At 29.6% G+C, this 21107-nt stretch overlaps 1 protein-coding gene across 2 annotated transcripts; it reads left to right on the top strand.

The window, feature by feature from the left end:
* Nucleotides 1-89: 89 nt before the first annotated feature.
* Nucleotides 90-20501, top strand: IFT46 (intraflagellar transport 46). Of its 2 annotated transcripts, none has more exons than XM_075358083.1 (8): nt 90-364; nt 2451-2650; nt 3908-4077; nt 7635-7709; nt 9100-9328; nt 11517-11629; nt 14239-14366; nt 20301-20501. In XM_075358083.1, exons 2-8 carry the CDS (start codon nt 2522-2524, stop codon nt 20405-20407), a joined length of 951 nt encoding a protein of 316 aa, XP_075214198.1. In that variant the 5' UTR covers nt 90-364; nt 2451-2521; the 3' UTR covers nt 20408-20501. The 2 variants fall into 2 exon arrangements, with proteins under 2 accessions (XP_075214198.1, XP_075214197.1); XM_075358082.1 differs by having other exon boundaries at nt 90-283.
* The last annotated feature ends 606 nt before the right edge of the window (nt 20502-21107 follow it).

The raw sequence follows: 21107 nt of genomic DNA on the forward strand, positions 1-21107 counted from the left end.
AAAAACATATGTCATGTTAGCTGTTATAATCAGCGTTTATGCTTATTATACGCATAGTTTTATTTTGTACTAAACGCAATGCACTCTTCTATTCACTTGCTGTGGTGGCAATACTAATATTAACATAGCAACGGTTGCTATGACAAGAATGGTTTCATCATGGAATGTGTGTGATATTAGCGTTCGATTGTCAATACGCTATTTTGTTTAAATTAATCTGCTTAATTACTGTGTAATGATATGGTTATGTAACTCATATATTCCACTGATTAATGGGAATTAGGTTTGTCTGTTATTATCAATGAGTTATTTTTAATGTAATCCCGATTGTGTGGCCGTTTATTTAATTAAATATGATTTAAAGGTAGTTCAGTTTCAAGTTAATATGCAGTTTTATTTTATGTGGTAAAAATCATGAACCTAAAATAAAAATATAAGTTTTTATGAGCAAAGAATTAAAATGTCTCGTTTTTTAAATATGTAGAAATGTGCTTCCAGAAGATATTTTCGGAACTCATACGCTTTTTTCTCTACCGTTAGCTACATTAGTTCTTAAAAGATCTGAAGCGTATTTTCATTAAAGCTGGAAAATGTTTTATTACAGCGAGCAGTTACTAATTTTAAGATGAAATAAAGAGTTGGGGGGAAGGTACATTAAATTTAGAGAAAAAAGTGTGGTACAAATAGATCTCTATAAAAATTACGTCGTAAAGAAACGATTAATATTTTATTGTTTACTAATGAATGATTTGTTTAACTTTGTGGTTTAACCTTGACATTGATACGGTTTTATTTTTCAAAAATTCGTTTTTTTTCTACAACACTTTTTTCAGTATATGTTTTCATTTATGGACCTGGCCATTTCACTTTCCTAGTCTTAATTAATAACTAATATGTCTCAGCAGTGAAAGCATGTCGTTAGGAATAAGAACTGTTATTTCTTTGCTATCGTTTTCTGTATAGAGTTCGTCGGCACTACGTAACGTTTGTTGATTTGTTTTCATCATGGCTCTGTCTGTAAATGTTGGAGACTCGTTTGTTTTCGTTGGCAGTTACTTGCTTATGAAAAATTTAATGTCGTTCTTACGCGATGATATATTTAAGAAAATATAGGTTTGATTTCATTTTCTCAGGTTCAGTTTTTAAAAAAGGAGAGAGAAATAGTAACTTGTATTATTTTAACATTACGTGCGCGCATGCTACTTTTATTAGATTATTGGGAAAATAAACATAGTTTTTATTTCATTTTAAATTTATCGTTTGTACCGTATAAGTTGATTGCTTGAAATTAGGTACAATGTTTGAAGGGAGGTGAACCAAACATTTGTAGCTAACGGCAATGTTACTTGTTATATAGGATAATAGCTGATACATATATGTACTGAACTCTTTTTTCTAAAATGAACAAATCATTTATATTATTGAAAATTGCTTGTGGATGTGATGCATGACTTAATTAAAATTAACAATTTTTCTTGTTAATTTATTTTTCAAATGGAAATTTTATGTTGTTAGAGAAATATAATTGAAACGTCACCATCAGTTGGAACATGATTAATATGTTCTTTTAATAAGTTATTTGTGTTATCCATATTTAGAAAGTAATTTGTTTTAAATAAAAATTTAAGTTAAATTTTGTCATTATGATCTGTGTGACACTTATATTGATATTTTGTTTCAAAAAGGCGTTTCATTTAAGAATGAATAATTGTCTGAATATGGTGGCATCTGGGCAATTGCCTCTCTGTGCTGAAGGTAAGTGTACAAGGCTAGCTCAGACCAGTTGTCTTGAGCCATTGAAATGGTTATATTAAATTGCTCCATAAATGGGTTCCATTTAATATATCCTCGTCTGGTTCAATTTAGAGATTGGTTCTAGTGACAGCTGCTTACAGGTTCTGAATTTATAAAGGACAAAATATCTGCTTATGAAATATTATATGAATCAAAGAGTGGAAGGTTCTTGTCGAATGAGTTTTTGGCTAAACCAAAAAAAAACCCTGATTGGTATATATTAGTATCATATTCACATGTAGTTTATAGCAATGAGATCTTCAAGAATCAATCTCATTCATTCTGAGCAAGAACTATCCAATGTACTTTCTTATAGTAATGAAAAACATAGCAGTATGTCATTAAGATGACTCATGGAAATTAGTAATATTGTAATTTAACAGTTTTAAGCAATTTATTTACTACAATAAATTATGAATTGTAAATCTGCTGTTATAATTTACACATATGACAATTTATATGCTATGTATTGTTTTTAAAAAGTTCTTTTCTAGAGTACTAATTAATAAGAGATTATGTTGTAATTACAGCAATTTGTTTACATTAGTGTATTTCTTGCACAAAATAAACCTCTGCATTCAAAGTAATTTTGCCCTGTTGCATTCTAGATCTCTTTTGTAATGGGTATTTGAAAAGTAATTATTGATTTTTTTCAGCTCGGTTGAGAAAGAGAAAAATTAATTAAAAAGATAATTCAGTATAAAGTAACATTAAACATCCATTTACAATGTACGATGAAACGATTGATGTTCAAAATGCTGAAGAAGTTAGGAGTCCTACTCCTGAAAGTGCAGAAAGTGGATATGATAAACTAACAAAGCAAACTGGCGATGAGCTTTCACAAATTGTTAATAAAGTATGTTGAATTGTAATTTTATTATTTTGGAATAGACTAAATTGCTTTGTTTACGTTTGCTTTGTAAAACCTATTGCGACTGTATAGTAGGATTAATTTTTCATAACTGCATTAAGTTTTATTGTAGTTTGTTGGGTCTGTAATATCACTCAACAAATACCTGTTGACTAAAACCAGTCAAAATTTAATTTATTTATTGTTTAATTTCCAATTTTTAATTTATTTTTCCTATATATTAATATATTTTTTATTTATTTTAACTATTTAATTAACAGTCAATAAACTCATACCAAAATGTGGAGCAGAGGACAATAAATCCTTTGAAGAAACTCTTCTTTGCAGTAATCTCTTATGCCAGTGGACTGGTATTTTGTATTCTTTTTACTAACAGACAATATATTATCTTTTTTAAAAATAAACATTTAGACTGAATCAATCAAATTTTTTCGTGCCACTCCTCTTTCCAATGTGCTAATTTACACTATAATTGTTTTTATTTAGGAAAAAAGACATTGTAGAAAAATACAACTTTTTTTTTTAATATCTATTAAATATATTGCCTGGTGAGAATAAATGAAAAAATCACAAAAAATCAGTAATTTTGACCTATTGTGTTTTTTGTAATCTTTACTGAGAAAACCTGTTGCTATTTTTCAATAGCATATGGTTTTGTTAGTAGGGCCAGCTCAGAAAAAATTATTAAGAGGCTATTAGTCATCTCAGGGATCTGTTATTGTGGAGCATAAAGAGCTTACTATATAAATTTTTTTAAATTAACTAGTGAAGGGTCGATTATGAAAAATGAGAGTTAACTGAAGCAAGGAGTATGATTTTACATTAGGTCTAATTTCATATAGAAAGTTAATATGGCTATTAACCCATAACGTTCAAGTATGTTATAACTGTATAAAACCAGTGCACTAAGTAGACAGTTTAAATTTAATGTAAGAGTAATGTACTTTTTTACCATATTTAAAACTTTTTTTCTTATTCATATACTTCCATTAGTAATTTTTGTTCATTCAAAGACATCATTTTTGTCTTTTAATATAACCTTAACGGCTGTTAAAAATGTTTGGATGGAATTAGAATATGCTTGAAAAGGATGGAAAAATATGGGATTCACTTGTCATTTGGTCAGTATAAGACCATAGTAATGACAAGTATCTTAAAGGGCTTTATCATTATCATATTATGTTGTATTTCAAAAGAATAACTAATTTTTTTATTTGTTTGACAAATGGGTATGTATTTCAGGGATCATCAACATTAAATCGACCAATGTCTGCTGTGAGTAGATCTGATCATTCAGTGATAAACCCACATCGTATAACAGAATTAGAATCAGATTTGTCAGATCATTCTGATGACGACGACGATGAAGATGATGATGATGATGATGATGTTCAAGCACCAATTTTGGAAGGGTAATTATGAGGGTCACTCAGTAATTAAAAGAGACAAGTGACTAGAAAAATTATTTATTCGAAGACAATGAAGCTATTACTATTTTTCATTATAATCCCTGGCTACATAAGGCTCTTGTCCTATCTTTCTGTAAACTTTCTTATTTCATTATTAAAGAATTGTTCACCTTTGTGTCTGAGCTATTCTTGTGTGGTGCAAGAGTACAGCACAATGGTAGACTACTACCTGCTCATTGTTCCTGAAATCTGTGTCAAAAACACTTTGAGAACACCAAACAAAAAAATGTGATTGTGTGAGATCGGAACTATTAAGAGAGAAGTGGCAACACTCAACTTTACAGTAGCTTCTTGTGTTTTAGAGGGTGTCTTAAGAGGCTTCTTGTGATAAGAGGGTGGAAGAATTATGCTTTTGAGAAAAAGAGAGAAATATGAAAGTGACATTACTTCCTTATTCTAGGTTTCATTTCATTTTCTAGCATATCACAATAATAATTACTGTTGATTGAACATTGTACTTCCAAATAATCACAATAAATCTGATCTTTATAGTCCCAAAATACAGGTAGCCTCATTTTACTGGCTGACACATAGGTTTAGAATTCTCTTCACGGTGAGCGAACTCAGCTGTTTCTGTTTCATGTTTTTGATCTTTTGATTCTGGTCTTCCACAACAATGAAAATCTGTGATATTTGTTCTGTCCTGTTTAAACTATACAATCCACTTAAAAAAATTTGGACACTTAATAGAATTTTTACTACACTGTTTGCAAGTGAATTTTGGCTAGTTTTACACCTGCATTAAATAAAAATCTTATCACAGCATACTTTTCTTCTATAGTACAAATCTAATGTGAAGCCAACATTTTGAAATGAAACAAAAGAAATTAGAATAATGGAAATTCTTTTCTAACAGCTGATATTTTCTATGACAGGGTTGCCAATTTGGACATTAGTCAGTTTCAAATTATTCTATACATAGTTTTTCCATTGTTGCCATTTGTCTCTTTAGTTACTGAACAGCCCTCATATTTTATGAGCTTCATGTATAATTCATAAATATATACAGTTTTTTTTTTTATTACAGCGTATATTATAATTGATATTTTTGAGGTTATCCATTTTTACTGTTTTGTATGTGTAAAAGGTGTGGTTCAGAAGTAAGGCCAATTGGTAACAAAAGGAGAACAAAAAAAATTTAACAATTTATTAATGGTTTCAAATACTATTTATGTTAATTTCTACTCTATCACCATTTTGTTCCAAATACTTTTGATATCATGAAACAAGCTTCTTCAAATCCATTGAATAAAATTCTGCTGCCTGAGATTGTAACCACTTTTGCAGAGATATTTTCATCTCTTCACTTGCTTCAATTGTTGAGATGCAAGCCAGTTTTTGAGTTATAGGAAGAAATGGTGGTCATATAGTGTGAAATCATGATTGTAAGGGTATAATAAAAAATCTCTCATCTGAATTTTTTAATAGTTTATATTGTGCATGCATCCATGTGTGGATGTACATTATTGTGAAGAATAATTTCTGATCTAAGCACTCCTTGTTGTTAGTTTTGAATGGCATGATGAAGTTTAGAAAGTCACAATATACTTGTGATGCGATGGATGTTCCACATCTCAAGAAATCAGATCAATCATTGGTCCCAGAACACATTTGCAATGATTTTGGCACATGAAGTCCCTCAACAATAGCATCAGAACATGATTTTGTTGAACAGTGCGAACTTAAAACATACATTTCATCCAAATAAACAATTGTAGCATTGCTTTGTCTGTACTTAACCATTGCCTGCAAATATTCAATTCTCTTCCACCTGATACATCAGATTTCTCAATTAAAAGTTTTCTGTTTTTCAGTTTTATGCCATTTGAAACCTAACTCTTTCAAAATAACAACCAAAGTTGATTCACTGCCTTTAAAATCAGTAGATGACTGAAGTTCTTGCCTTATTTTTTTTTCATTCTTCTTTGAATGAAATTCATTAATTGTTCTTTTAACTATACCTAAATCAAAACTGTCCAGTCCAATGACAGATTTCAACTGTCATTTATACTTTTTCAGTGTGCTGAAAGAACACAATTGGGATGTTGATTGAAGAATCATGTTTTTTTTTCTCTTCTGAGTTTTTGAACCTGTGTTATTGATATCCCTCAAGCAGCAGCAGTTATTTCTTTGCATTTTTGAATGCCAATTATATGTTTGTTATCAGTTATTTACAAATTTAGAGTTTCTTTTTTCATAAAATCATAAACATTATTGATAATTTCACGTGCTTGACTCCTAAGTATTTTTTTCTTAACTACATATTTAAATTCTGCCATAACAAACTGCACTAATAATATACAAACAAAAATAAAACAAAAAAAAATATTATGTTACAAAAAATTTGTGAAAAACATGAGTAATTATAAAATAATATGGTCTAACAAAATTGCTATCCAAATAACTTCACTGAACACGATATAAACTGGACTAAGTTTATTTCTTTATACACACATTGTGTACTATGAATGACAGATCTAAATATAATCATGACGAAAGACATGATTTCTAACTGCATGTATAAATTTTTATAGGCCTGTACATAATACCAATCAGAGCATTAGTCATTGGTTAATGAATTGTGTTAGTGTTGAATCATTAGCCATTTTTATACATGTAATCAGCTCAAGTGGAAAGAATTGAACACACAACAACATAAATGTATTGTTTGGGTGCTTGTATTGTATGTAAGTTGAAAAATTAAATAAAAATAATAATTCCGCGCAAAAATAATGTTTTGGAAAACAATAATATAATGAGATGTCAGCATGTGACATCACAAGATCGTAGATTCGCTGGGGCAACTATAAGAGTTATTTGATTTCAAGTAGAATGAAAGTGTTCATAGTTACAGTTTTGAGTGTCACATCTATTATTTGCGTTATTATTCTTAGTAAAATATCACTTCTTAAAAATTCCAAGACTTGTAGGTAGAATTTTTTTCTTCATGTAGACAGTCTTCATATAATTCTTGTAGACAATGCCCTCCTTGAGGATGGTCATTTACAGGACGTTATTGGTAATGGAATGCCTTTGTCAGAAATTTTAGAAATTTTGTAAATAGATGAAATGCTTGTAGTAACTTAATTTGATTGGTTCATTTGTAGCTTTAGGACTAACTTTAATCTGTTGTAGTGACTTTTTTTTACAAGTTCAACCACCAAGGCTTACCCAGCTGTTCTATTGATATATGTCTTGACCTGTCATTCTTCTCTTCTTGACTGCATCTGTGGAAAAGAGCTGGTTTAAAAGGGGAGATGGTGAGGCTAATCCAAAAATAAATAAAATGTTAATTAAAAAAAACCATTAATAAATACAGAAGTTTTTCTGGCATGAAAAAGTTTTTTCTGCAATGAGCTGTGGTATAATAGTAGGTTAACTACATTAAGTGTTTTTTGATATTTTTAATTTTGTATTTCCAAGAAACTTCATAAAATGAGTATTACAGCAGATCCATAATTATAGAAGAAATTAACGTGTAGTTTTTGTTTGTTTTCCAGGAGTTATGACCCAAGGGATTATGACCATTTAACAGTATCTGCAGATGTAAAAGATGTATTCAAATATATCACATGGTAAGGAATTTTAATTAAGAACGTTTTCAGAACCGTCAAGTAAATTTTTGATTAGTATTTTATTGCTGTATTAAGTAATTAAATCTGTGTGATTGATTTTGTTCTGTCCTAGCACAGAATGTTTGTAACCATTGTAAATTCTGACCTAAATTTAAATGAAATTGAATTGGCTTATTTAAATTGGTGAATTTATTTGTATTTTATTTTATTATAAATTATTTTGTTATATGGATTTCTTAATACGTCGACGGATGATATTTTTTAAAAACTTAAAAGTTAAATTAATAGCAGCATGATTCATTCATTAGAATCAGAAATTCCTTCTTCAAATAGACAGTAACTTCAAGAAAAATATACATTTATAAAGTAATTCACATGCACTTGTGAGTTGTGTGCATATCAATATACCAAGAAAATTGCATCCATGTTTCAGTAAATTGACAGTTTATGATTTTAAAATTAATCAAACATCTTAAAATATATAGTCTGTATGAAAATGCAATTAGGTTTTATGAATCATTGCATGAAGTAATTGTGAAAGTATTCCATTTTATATTCAATCACTTTTTTTTTCACTGTAATAATGGATGCTGATATAACTGTGTTGATGTTCTATATATATATATATATATATATATATATAAATTAAAAAGTAAATTCAGCGAATGAAAATCTGAGTAACAGTCAAATTTTATTCCTGAATGAAAGACTAAATGTCATTAATCCTACAAGAATGTATTAAAATATGGAACTGTGAACAAAAATGTAAAGTAAATTTGACAATGGAGCACCCAAAAATGGATATAATTATTATGTTTGCTAAATGTTGTACTTTAGTATCCTAAAAATAACTAGCCAAGTTTGGAAACTTGGCTTGTTATTTTTTATAGTGGCAATTGTGATAGTATTTGTAGCAGTAGCCTTGAGTGTTGTAGTGCCAAAACACTTCAAATATGTTTACATTTTAATTATTATTATTAATATTTAATAGTAATTTAATTTAATAATTAAGTATTTATTTAATTATGCAGGAAATAGTGTTAAATAGAATTTATAAATTCACATATTTTTGTAACTGTGATTTTCTCTTTGCTTCTTTGAAGTTGTAAAAACACTTAGGATCTTTTTTTTCTTATTGTTAAATTCTAATACATTTACACTCAAACCTGTCAAGGTAATAATCTATTAATACTGCTGTATGTACATGGTTAAAACATTAGCAACAGATGCAGCTACCCATAGGCTCTACTGAATTATTAAATGTAAATAAGTCCTGGAGAGTTCTGATTATCAAAAAAATTGGCCAACCAAGATTGTAATGTATTTTATTAATTAATCTAAAGAAAAGGCTCATTATAACCTATTATGTATTGATATGTTTTTGTTATAGTTACACTCCTCAAAGTATTGAGTTGGAATATAAATTGAAACCGTTTATACCAGATTTCATTCCAGCAGTAGGGGATATTGATGCATTTCTGAAAGTGAATAGACCAGATGGTATGCAAGATGATCTTGGTTTACGTGTGTTGGATGAACCTTGTGCAAACCAAAGTGAACCGGCTGTCCTTTATTTACAGTTGCGAGCAAATACCAAACAAACTTCAGCCAAACCTGTAGTAAGTTATATAATTGTGAAAAGAAACATTTATAAAATTATGTTATTAGAGTATTATATATAGGTATGTGTGTAAACAGTATCTCAAAAATGAATTTTCATGTTATATCCACTTGTGCATGTTTGTTTATATTTTCGCCTAAAATCTCTCTAAAATTTAACTAAAAGATAGTTAAATGTTTCCTTTCTTTACTGAGAAAATCAAGGTAAACTAAAAATGAGTCGATTTTACTGATACAAAAACTGAGCAATTGCTGAAAGGAATATTGGTAATTGGGCCATGTTTTGAATTATTTTTAATTTTTGTTTTATATTGAAAACTCCAAAAGAATCCCTTGTGCTGTAATACTTGCAAACATAGAAAGAAAACAAAAAAATGAAAAATATCAAATTTTAAGTTACATGCTTTTAAAGCAAGAACAGTGCTTATGTAAATTTACAGTACATACATTGCAAGTTAAATAAAAGCATGTAATAAAAGTCACAATAGGCTACTTACCAAAAAATGTTCTAATATCCATTTTTTTATAATAAAGTGGCTGGCACAAAAAAAAAAAAACTTTAGAGTCATAAAAAATTGTATACACTACATACACACTTGTGTGAAATTAGCAATCCCAGACTCTCTAACCAAAAATGCATGTGCTCTTATGTACTGTGTAAATAGCTTCTGGAATATTCGCATCATGTCGTAAAATGAGACGAGATTGATGAGATTATTCTAGAAAACTCTTGTTGCCACAAGTAAGATTTAACAATAGTAGTTGTTAAATCTTCTCACAGATTGTGTGAGTGTCTATTTTGTAATCAGTTTCTTTCTAAATGTTGCTTAATTTAACATTTTTCATAATTTATTTATATATTTTTTGATTATTTCTATTTTTTTAAATTCTCTCAATCTTGAAAGGGGGGGGTCATTGCCCCCTCTGGTTACACCCATGTCTATATCCACATTTCACCAGTCTCTAATCTTCTTTCATCCTTAAGAGTTTACATTTCAGTAAAATACAATGTACTACACATATGGCTGTTTTGTTACTCCTTTTCCTTAATTCTACGTTTAATGTTCCACAGTGTAACCTTATCCTAACCTTCCTTTGCCATTGCTACTCAAATTCTTATCTCTTCTACAATGTGTATCCTCAGATACTGTGCTTTGTGATGCTTGAATCATTCTGCTCGTTTTACTTCACTGTTCAATCTAATATTTACCTTTTCACTGTTTTTTTCTACTACTATACTCTTGCTCTTATTCTTATTCTCATTCTGTATTTTTCATGCTTTTGATCAAGATCTTCAAGGATCTTGGTCACTTTCAACTTAGTATCTGCTGGGAGAACCATATCATCAGAAAATCTAGAACATTCCACCTATACTCACTCCTCTTTCCCCATCAGAGCATTTTCAGATTATTTCCTCTAGACATTGGTTAAACAGAGAAGGTGAGAAATTTAAAAATTCAGTTTTTTTTATCTAATTTTTCATTCAATTTTGTATTAATTGTTCGTATCAATATTTTGGTTTCATGGGATATCAGAATTATGGTCTTATTCATCACATTTTTTTTTTTTAGTTTTAGTATCATTAAATAATCAGTACCATTATTATTTATTTAAAGTCTTTTGATCATTTTCTCTTTCAGTATATTTCATTGAAAACTCTTACTATCTAATGCTTTCAATATTTCTACTTAACTTTCATCATACCACATTGTCAACATCCTTCAATTTCGTTATGGATGTCTCTATTTCGTTTGCGAATATTACTCTATTCCTTATAATCATCCATTATTCTCTTCCTCCATCTCCAGTTCTTCATTTGCCCAATCCTCAGTCATACAGTTCTTCCATTTACTCTCTCCATTTCTTCTTAACCTCGTTTGGTTCATTCACTTTTCCCATTGCTAGTTTCTACTTAATGACTATCTTTAACTTTCCTCTCTTACATCAGATCAAATCTTCCTTCTTTTTTATATTTTTCCATGTCATTGCATTTTTCTCATCTATTTTTCTTTGGCTTAATCAGTTTCTTCTGAGCTATTTAGCTTTCTGTGTTTCCTTTTGCCTTCCTCTGTGCAAAGATTTTTCCATTTTTTCCTTTCCTTATTCTTCTCCAGCATCTCCTCTGTGATCCATTCATGTTATAAAATATAATATACAGTAGTAATGAGTTTTAAATTATTTTAATAGGTTGTGAAAAAAGTAGAAAATGCAGAAAAGAATCCAAAAGCAATTGATCGTTGGATTAAAGATATAAACGAACTACATAAAAGTAGACCAGCCCAAAATATTCAGTATACTAGGTAAGTTTCCATATAATTAAAATAATTTTAATTAACAAATTTTGCATTTATTTATTTACTTAGGCTGCTACATGTGATGCTCAGTCACACCTAAACTTTATCATGGTGGAAATTTTTCAGCAAGTAAAAAGTGTCAAACGTGATTGTTTGGGTTTTAAATCCATAACTTTCTGGATGAAAATAGAGATGCTAGTACTTACTTCTCCACGGAGGCCATTTTTTAAATAAACTTCTACTACTTTTAAGTGAAAAGTTGCACGCATTATTTATAATTTTTTTTTTATTTGTTGCTTTTGTTTTTTTCTCTTAATTTTGGTGCTTTTGATTTTTTCTATTTAATTTTTTTTCCGCTAAAAAAAAAGTTGAATTAACTGTTAAATTAATTGTTTAATAATAATAATAATAATAATTATAAAGTATATGTTCAGATAATTTTGATTGATATGAATTTTAAAAATAATTTACTGAGAAATGCTTACCCAGGCAAAATTGTTAAATTATTTATTTTTTAATATATTGGTTTGATAATAATAGAGCATTCTTATGATAATTCTTTCGTATAGTTCACTAAATAATCAGTGGCATTCAGCATTTGTTTTATCTCTGTTTATTTTTAAAGTTTTCAGAAATTAAATTTTGGTTAAAATATTTTTTTAAAGCTTTTCAAGTTTAGAAATGAAAATATCACTGGAGCCAAATCCGGTGGATGTGTTATAATAATTCAAACTTTAATTCCATAATTTTGGCCATCGAAACTGTGGAGTGTGCACCTGTGCATTGTCTTGATGGAAGAGGATCTTTTTCAAATGAGGATGTTTTTTTCTTGATTTGTTTGTTCAACCGATGCAATAATGACGCATAACACTCTCCAGTTATTGTTTTCCCTTTTTCCAAGTAATCAGTGCTGATTATACTACATGTATCCCAAAAAACCGTAGCAATCACCTTGCCAGCTGATTTCACCATCTTCACCTTCTTCGAAGCCCATTCGCCTTCAAAAACCCACTTTTTTTACCATTCCTTTCTTTCTGGAGTGTAGTAGTGTATCCATGTTTCATCCATAGTTATATATCGATGCAGAAACTCATCAGAATTGCTATGGAAAAGCGGCAAAACAGCCTCAGAGTTGACCACACAATTGTGTTTATTCTCCACTGTGTTTAAACACAATTGTGTTTATTCTCCACAACACGACACCCATCTTGCCAAAATTTTTTTCACGTCCAATTTTTCATGCAAAATTGAAGACACTGTTCTTTGCAATTTGCCTGTGGCCTTAACTATTTCATGCACTTTGATTCGTCGATCACTCAAAACCATATCATGAATTTTGTCAATCATTTCAGGGGTGGTCACTTCCACTGGACTCCCTTACGATGTTTAAACTCATTTACCCAATTGTACTGTACCCAACTGTTGAAAACACAGGAGCAAATGATGAACTTCATCCAACTCAGCTTTGATCTCTTTTGATGTTAAGCCTTTTAAATATAGTTAGTTGTTTAATCAATACTCAAAACTCACTTTTTTCCATTTTTCTAAATAAATAATAGCTTGTTGCGTCAATCGACTCTGACAATGAAACCTCATGATGGATACAGCTGAAACTTTAACTGCACTCTAGCGACAAATGATGCTTACTAAAAGGAAACCATTTTTGATACTACGAGCGCCATCTGTTGGATTTTCTAAGGACTTATTGAACCACCCTTTTGTGTGTGTGTATGTATTTAAAAAGTAGTCAATATTAACATATTGACTACTGTGTTAATAAAATTTAATATTATAAAAAATAGAAACCACCAAAATACAGTAATTAGATAAGTTAATGGTTTTTTTTGATTGAGACAATCTAAAATAACAATTTTTTAAAAGATTTATGTATAATGTAATTATAGAATTCAATACCAACTGAAGATGCAGGATCTTGTGAAAATTGCTTAATATGAAAATTAATATGGTAAATTTAACTTATCTAATTAACTGTGTTTTGTTTATATTTCATGCGGTTTTAAATATATATATATATATATGTCATTCTGATATTCAAAGTATTTTTATGCGAAAATTGAATACAGTTAGTTGAAAGCTAAAGTAGTAAAAAAAAAGTAACATGTATCCCTGTGTTTCAATAAACCTTGCCTCATGTTCATGACAATCTCTTCATTATTTCTTGCTATTCCTTTTCTTATTTTTATCAGTATGCAGTTTTCTTGTCTTTCTGCTTCTTGTGAATTGCTTTTTTATACATGCAACACTCTTTCTGTGCTTTTATTTTAAATAATAAATAATCAAAAAATTGCAAAATAAAGTAAAAACCAAGTTCATTAGACTTTTTTACATTAGCACCAAATTACAAGTAATTTAAATTAAGTATAAGTTGTTTATTTTTAATTTGGTGCCAAATTCTAATTGTAAAAATTTAGGCTTGAGATAGTACTATTTTTTTATTCTTAGTTACTAATGCAGATTTTTTTTGAAGTTGGATGTATATATTTTATTTTAATAATATAAAATAAATTTAAAGCTTATGCAGTAAATAAAAAGTCATAAAATTATATTAAGGTATATAATACATTAAGTTATTTTTATCTGATTTCACTTTTTAGGACTATGCCAGATATTGATGGGTTAATGCAAGAATGGCCACAAGAATTTGAGGAATGTTTAAATAAAATTGGTTTACCTATTGGTGATTTGGAATGTGATCTTCTAACATTAGTTGATATTGTTTGTTGTAAGTTGTTTTTGACTATAAAGCTTAGTACAGTTTTGTAAAAATTAACAAAAAAATTGAAGACTGTTTGCCGTTCCCGTCTCTATTTCTGATACCACTAGTTATAAAATCATTGCTTTCTGCAGATTGTAAGTAGAACATACTGAGGTATATGAATTGATTCATGTTCTGGGTTAAATAATTGTTGTTCAAGGTTAGTATTGATCAGCAGTAGCTTTATTTTAGTGTTGTTAACAAGTCTGCTGTGCTAAGATTGTTTACCAATTTATGATATAGTCCTAATTATTTCTGTTACTGTAGATGAAAGGAGGGAGCTCTTACAGATTGTAAGGCTTATAGTCTGAACTCTGTAATCAATCTGTTCCTGTATTGAAATCACAGATCAGTGAAGTAATTATACTCTTAATGGATGTTATACAGAGCGAGCAAACCCAACCACTACAGACTAAACATTGTTGCAACATGAATGAATGAACATTTTACCAATGAAATGGAAAAATTAAAAAGTAAATGAAATTGAATTCATATTTACATTAGCAAAAGTTTATTTATTTACCATATTTTTATAAAAAAATATTCAACTGAGCAGAAGTGCATTTGTGCTCAAGTGAAATTAAGAATTACTTGACACAAAATACTGATGTCAGTGGCATCAATTTATTGTTGCATGGCTGCCACCAGTTCACTGATAGCGTGTGGATTCAATTCATGAACTTTATCCTTCAAATAGACCAAAAGGAAAAAAATATAGACAAAAAGGATAACTAGACAAATCTAAAGGCCACTGCCCTCCACTGACTGTTCCTTCTTTTGTAAAAGCAGCATGAACACATGCTAATGAATCATGTGATATGTGACACGTTGTTCTGTCTCGTTGAAAGAAGCTGTACTATTTTTCACAATCTGTTAATTGAGCATAAAATTCTTAAAAAATTGTTCGGTTCTGTATTTGCAGTTTAGTCAAAATATATTCGCCCAGCTATACACCAGAAATAGCACACCATACACTGATTATCTCATCGTGAAGTGGACTCTCAAACATCGACTGAGGAATTTCAGTTATCCAGTTCCTCTTCTTTCTTTTTCTGTTTAGCGTCTGGAACCACCATAAGGTATTACTTCAGAGGATGAATGAGGATGATTTGTAAGAATGTAAGCAAAGTATAATCTTGTATAGTTTCAGGTCGACCATTCCTGAGACTATACAATAGGGCTGCAGCCTCTGGATTCCTAATGAAAGGTTGCTACTTAATTTTTCTTTTGAAACCAGTTAGTTAAAAAATGGTGTATAATGGGGTCCTGTTGTTACTCATGATTCCCATTTTTTAATGAAATTGTATATACTACTTTTTGTTTATATACTGGCATTCTGAAATTTTTCTGTGAATATTTGTGAATATTTTTCTGTGTGTAGGTGACAACAATAGTTGCAAGTAGTAACATACTAAGCCAGTAATGGTGCTGTAGTTTTTTAATTTATCTAAGCATACCCTTTAGAAGAATTTTGTGAGAAACCAATAGCTTTTGTTTTTAACTATTAATACTATCATCAGAAAGTGATGAAAATTTTTATATACATTCCTAGTAAATTATAATAACAAGGTTAATAGAATTAATAAATATGAGTTTATATGTTTGAAGAATTAGAGGCTGTTTGTTCAATGGACTTTCAATAAGGTCTGTTTGCAAGAAACCTTTTTTTATTGTTAATATCTTCTATATATACATGATGTGGTTGAAATGTAGCCAGATCAGATTTATTTTCTAGACAAAATTACATATATGTGCGTTGAAAAAACTACTGCTTGAGTCAATACCAAGAAATAAATGTGATTATTTGGCTTTTTAAATTTTTCGTTTTTCTTGTAAATTTTTGGTATTATATATTTTAAATGTTAAGAAAGAAGGGGTTTTTGTACAACTTTATTTATAAATTATTGGTTATTAACTATGTTTACCTGAATATTTTCACTTATAATGCATTATTTCAAATATCTGTTGTAATGTAATTGTTTATTAGTACAATAAAAGCTTGCATCTATCAGTGTTGATAAATAATTATGGTAATGCCAAATTATAACTGTTTATAATTATGAAATTTTAGTGTATAATAATACACTAAAATTACAGTTGTTAAATATGTGTATTGTTACGTTATGTAAGTTTATGATGATTTTTAGTTATGCTACTATTTTTTATTATCCAAAAAAAATGATCTTAATTTTTATTAAATCTCTGACATTTTATTTCTATTTTCAGCTTAGAAATGATTATGCAGTGAGTAGGATTTATTTTGTTAAAATGGATTAATTTACTGGCTTCCAATATAATTTGTCTACAGCATTATTGTAATAATTGAAATCTTATTTTTTTAAATTATAAGATAAAGTGTAAACTGGACATAATGTTTAGGATCAGACGTTTTAACTTTTCTCCTAAGAACAGCTTTAACAAAAGTCAGATTGAGTCTCATGAGGTGTGCCAGGATTATCTGGAACAAATAGGAGAAATTTGTTTGGTGAACTGAATTTAAACAAACTGCACTACTTCATCTATCAAGTGATACCTCACTAGATCACATCTAGAGTTATAACTCGGAATGTAATCCCATCACAGGTGAACCCTTGACAGTCAACCGTGAAAGGTCTTTTAAGGATTACTCCACCAGCTGAACCAAGTAACATCAGAGTTCATAGAAGGCAGCACTCAGATATGCTGGGTTGCCACTTAGAAGATAACATGTGATTGAAAACATTGGAGTGCTGTAACACCACACACACAAAAGAACAATACGAAATCCAAAATCAAACTGAAGCAAATCAACTACATTTCCAGTTTACAATGTAAACTCCATTCATACAGACTGGTAAACTAAAAATAATAACTGATCTAATGGACCAACATAAAATTTCCATCAAGGGAGTAGAGGAAATAAGAAACATCGACCAGGATGCCATGGAATTTCAAGGATATAGGTTGTACAAAGGTATACTTGGGAAGAGAGTGATGAAAAGTGCCCCACAGTTTGAAACAGGCTTTTTGGGTCAAATTCAAAATATCCATACAACTATTCATCTATAAAATATCTATACCATAATAAATGCCCATGCCTTGCTAATAATGCCACGCTGCTGCTAAGGTAGAGAAAGAAGGTAGGGAAACATCATTGGAAAATGGCCTACCCAAAAGTGAACTAATGAAAATTGACAGACTCATTGCTTTCTGCAGAAAAGACTAACTAATCTTGAAATCCATGTATTTCAAGAAGAAACCACAAAAACTCAAAATCTGGAAACAACCAGTGTACTAAAGGAGAATACAAACTAGATCATTCGTGCCTTCATGGACAATCACCACCACAAAGAAATCTAAAATGTGAAAGTCTTCAAGAACTAGACAAAGGCTCAGATGACTACATAGTGAAAATTAAAATTAAATTCACTTCCGAAAGAAAGCAACAAAATCAAGTCGCTAAAACTAAAAGAAAAATAGGCCCTACCAAACTAATCAAGAATGAAAATTACTAAAAAGCAATTGAAAAAATAACCACGGATAAGACTTTGTTAACAACCTTAAACAAATCACAGAAGAATTAGTCCCAATAAAACCTTGTAAAAAGCATCAATGTTGGAACAGCGAATGAGATGAAACAGTAGAGAAAAGACATTAAGCTAGGCTGTTTCACTAGTTCCAAAATCAAGTAAAACAAAGAAAATAAATACCATAAAGACAGACTGAAATCAATAGAATAATTCAAAATCAAGAATAATTCAGCAAAACACAGTTGAGAGATTATCACAAAACCTTCAAAAAACAACTCCAAAAATACAAACCCCAATCCTACTAATGAAGGATGAAAACCATAATCTGGCCCATAACAAACTAAATATTTCAACAAACTCCTAAATTGTGAAGAACTGACAGAACTCCAAAACTTCGACACCAATAACACCACTGGAAAACATCAACCCTCTTGCAGTAAAAGAAGTCTACCAGGCACTGGGTGAGATGAAGGGTGACAAAGCGGTGGGAGAATATTAGACCTTTGTAGAGATTTGGAAAATATGCAGGAATACCAGAAAAAATCGCCCTTCATCAACTTGTCAACATCTGGATCATAGAAGAACTACCAAAACACTGGCTGACTGGAAGATTGGAAGATTTTCAACACATGGATATCGCATGGCATGGCATGGATATCAGAATGTATGAAAAAGTACTGAGAGAACTGCAAGTGCCGAAGAGACTTGGATAATAGACTGACTAAAGTGATCCTGTGTGGTTTATAAAAGATGAAAAACCATAGAATAATCTTACAGTGAAGCAAGAAATAGTATTAGCATTATGAAGAGGCTTTACAAAATTTTTATCACTGCTATAAGCAAAAGCAACTGAAAGTGCGTTAAATTGCTGGAGTGTTTTAATTAACAATAAGTGAGTACTGGACATTTACGCAATTGATTCTTTAGAATACTTTTAATTAAAAATAAAAAATATCATAATAAAATAAAATTATTAAAAAATAAATAAATAAAATTATTTAGGTTTGCTTTTAGATAAGCTGCAGTTGCAAAGTTTGTTTCAAATAGCGACAAAAAAACCTTTGTAAAATGTGTCCTTTGGTTAATTGTGCTCTTTGTTATGTTATTTTTTAATTATTAAAAAGTTTAAATTTAAGAAAAAAGGTACTTCCTCTTGCAATCTTACTGTGCCCCAAATTTCCTTGATATAATTCTTATACAACATTCTGAAGGTGAAAAACTTAACTAACAATGTATTTGGGTTTTTTTTATTAGCAGTTAGAGTAAGGTACCTTTTACTGCTAAGTAAGGTGTATGTGATGGTTATTCCTAATAAGATAAAGCACACATTTGTAAAATGTGTACTTTAAATTGGATGCACTAGACTCACTCTTGGCCATCTTATGACTTTGACCAATGCACCTGTTTTTGTTCGCTGCGACTGCCAACTGACTCTACACCACATACTTGTGGAATGTATTTTATGTGGCATTGTGTCAGAAATTTAAATTAGGGGCTAACATCCATAATATTTTAGGGAACAATATGATGATGTTATCCGGTCCCTTGATGTTTAAGGCTGTGCATCTATATCCACATTTTTTATTATTCCTATAAATGTGTTTCACTCATTTATAACCCATCTATGTGTTTTAATTGATGATTTTTTATTGTTTTATGTTGCTGTTATCTAAATTTTTGAGTTTTTGATGTTTGGCTTAATTGCTTACTGTAATATTGTGTACATTAACTGATTGATAACAACACTTCATTGTGTGCCCAGAAAAAAAAAAAAAAAATTAAAAAATTAAAAACTACCACCCTCCCTCTTTCTTAATTTTGGCCATAATTTAATGGCATCAGTGCCTCACAGAAATTTATTGATCCATTTTTAAAGAATTTGTTGAGTCAGAAAAGAGATGTTAATCAAAATACAGGCCAACACATATATGTACATAATCATTTAGAAGTCTGTAAAAAAGTTTTTTGTTTTTTGAACTGGGGGGGGGGGGGGGGGTCTTGAAACGTCAATAATTGCAAAAATATTGATGTCCAAATTTTTGGTCAATCGCTATTATACTTTGCCATCATAGCTATGTTTCAGCAGATAGCTATAGTTGGGAAAGTAAAAATGTTAAGTAAGTGAAATAGCCTTGCCATTTAAGCTGTATATTTGTATCTATGCCAAAAATAATGAAAAATTTGTTTATTCATACAGAATGAAAACATTGTAGTAGAGTATGTGAGTAACAAGTGTGTTATTGTAATCTTATTTCTAATTATCTGCAAACGTTTTCAATATATTTTTTTGTTAAATTTCATAGCGATAATTAATTAATTAGCGAAAATGAGATAATTAAATTTAATATAGCACTGTCTTTAAGTTTAATCTTATTGTTCTTATTTATTACAGGTTTACTTGACATTCCGAAGTATGAGTCACGAATAGAATCACTACATGTTTTGTTCTACTTGTATTCTGCTATTAAGAACACTCAAATTAGTATTAGAGAATCATAGATTTCTTATTTTTGAATTATTACTTTTTAAAAAACATAAAATGCTTGAATTTTTTAATGTTATGTTATAACTAATAAATGTATTAAAAAAATAATTGGATGGTTATTTCATCTACTTATAAATCAGATTGATTCTTCAGTCAGTTTAAATTGGCTTTCTAGAATAATACAACCTACTTTTATTTAACCAAGATGGTTTGAAGATGTTAAAAAGCTTTATCTTTAAGGGTACCTGCATAATATTTAACTCATCTAGAAGTCATTACACTGAAGTTGATTTTATTGCAATTGGTGAAGATGTTAACATCAGATTTGCATTTGTGAATGTTATATTAAGTGTTTCTCAATTGGGTCGTGATTTCTTTTTTATTTTTTATTTTCTTGAATAATATTTCTGATCAAGAAGCTAAGGAAAAACCTGTGGCAAATGAATTTGATATTACTTGACCATGCCTTTTTTATATGTACATACTTATGCTCTTAAATACTGGTGTGAGGTCTTAAGCTACAGTTAATGTTTAGCCTATTGCAGACTAGATTTTATCACTTTGGCAGTTCTGTAATGTTTCATTTTGGTTGGTCTTCTGTCTTTTTTTATTTTTTATAATTATATTTCTTTTTTATCTTATTATAATAATATTTTAACCTTCATTTAAGAAGTACAGAGGCATTCAATGTCTTGTTTTTTTAATAAAGATTAG

This window comes from Lycorma delicatula, chromosome 2 (assembly GCF_047948215.1).
Source record: "Lycorma delicatula isolate Av1 chromosome 2, ASM4794821v1, whole genome shotgun sequence".
NCBI lineage: Eukaryota > Metazoa > Arthropoda > Insecta > Hemiptera > Fulgoridae > Lycorma > Lycorma delicatula.

What these genes read in the sequence shown, in the direction of transcription:
- IFT46 (XM_075358083.1), top strand. Translation starts at nt 2,522, where the DNA reads ATGTACGATGAAACGATTGATGTTCAAAATGCTGAAGAAGTTAGGAGT. An exon ending in CAAAATATTCAGTATACTAG is followed by an intron (nt 11,630 to 14,238) that starts GTAAGTTTCCAT and finishes TTCACTTTTTAG; the next exon opens with GACTATGCCAGATATTGATG. An exon ending in ATTAGTTGATATTGTTTGTT is followed by an intron (nt 14,367 to 20,300) that starts GTAAGTTGTTTT and finishes TATTTATTACAG; the next exon opens with GTTTACTTGACATTCCGAAG.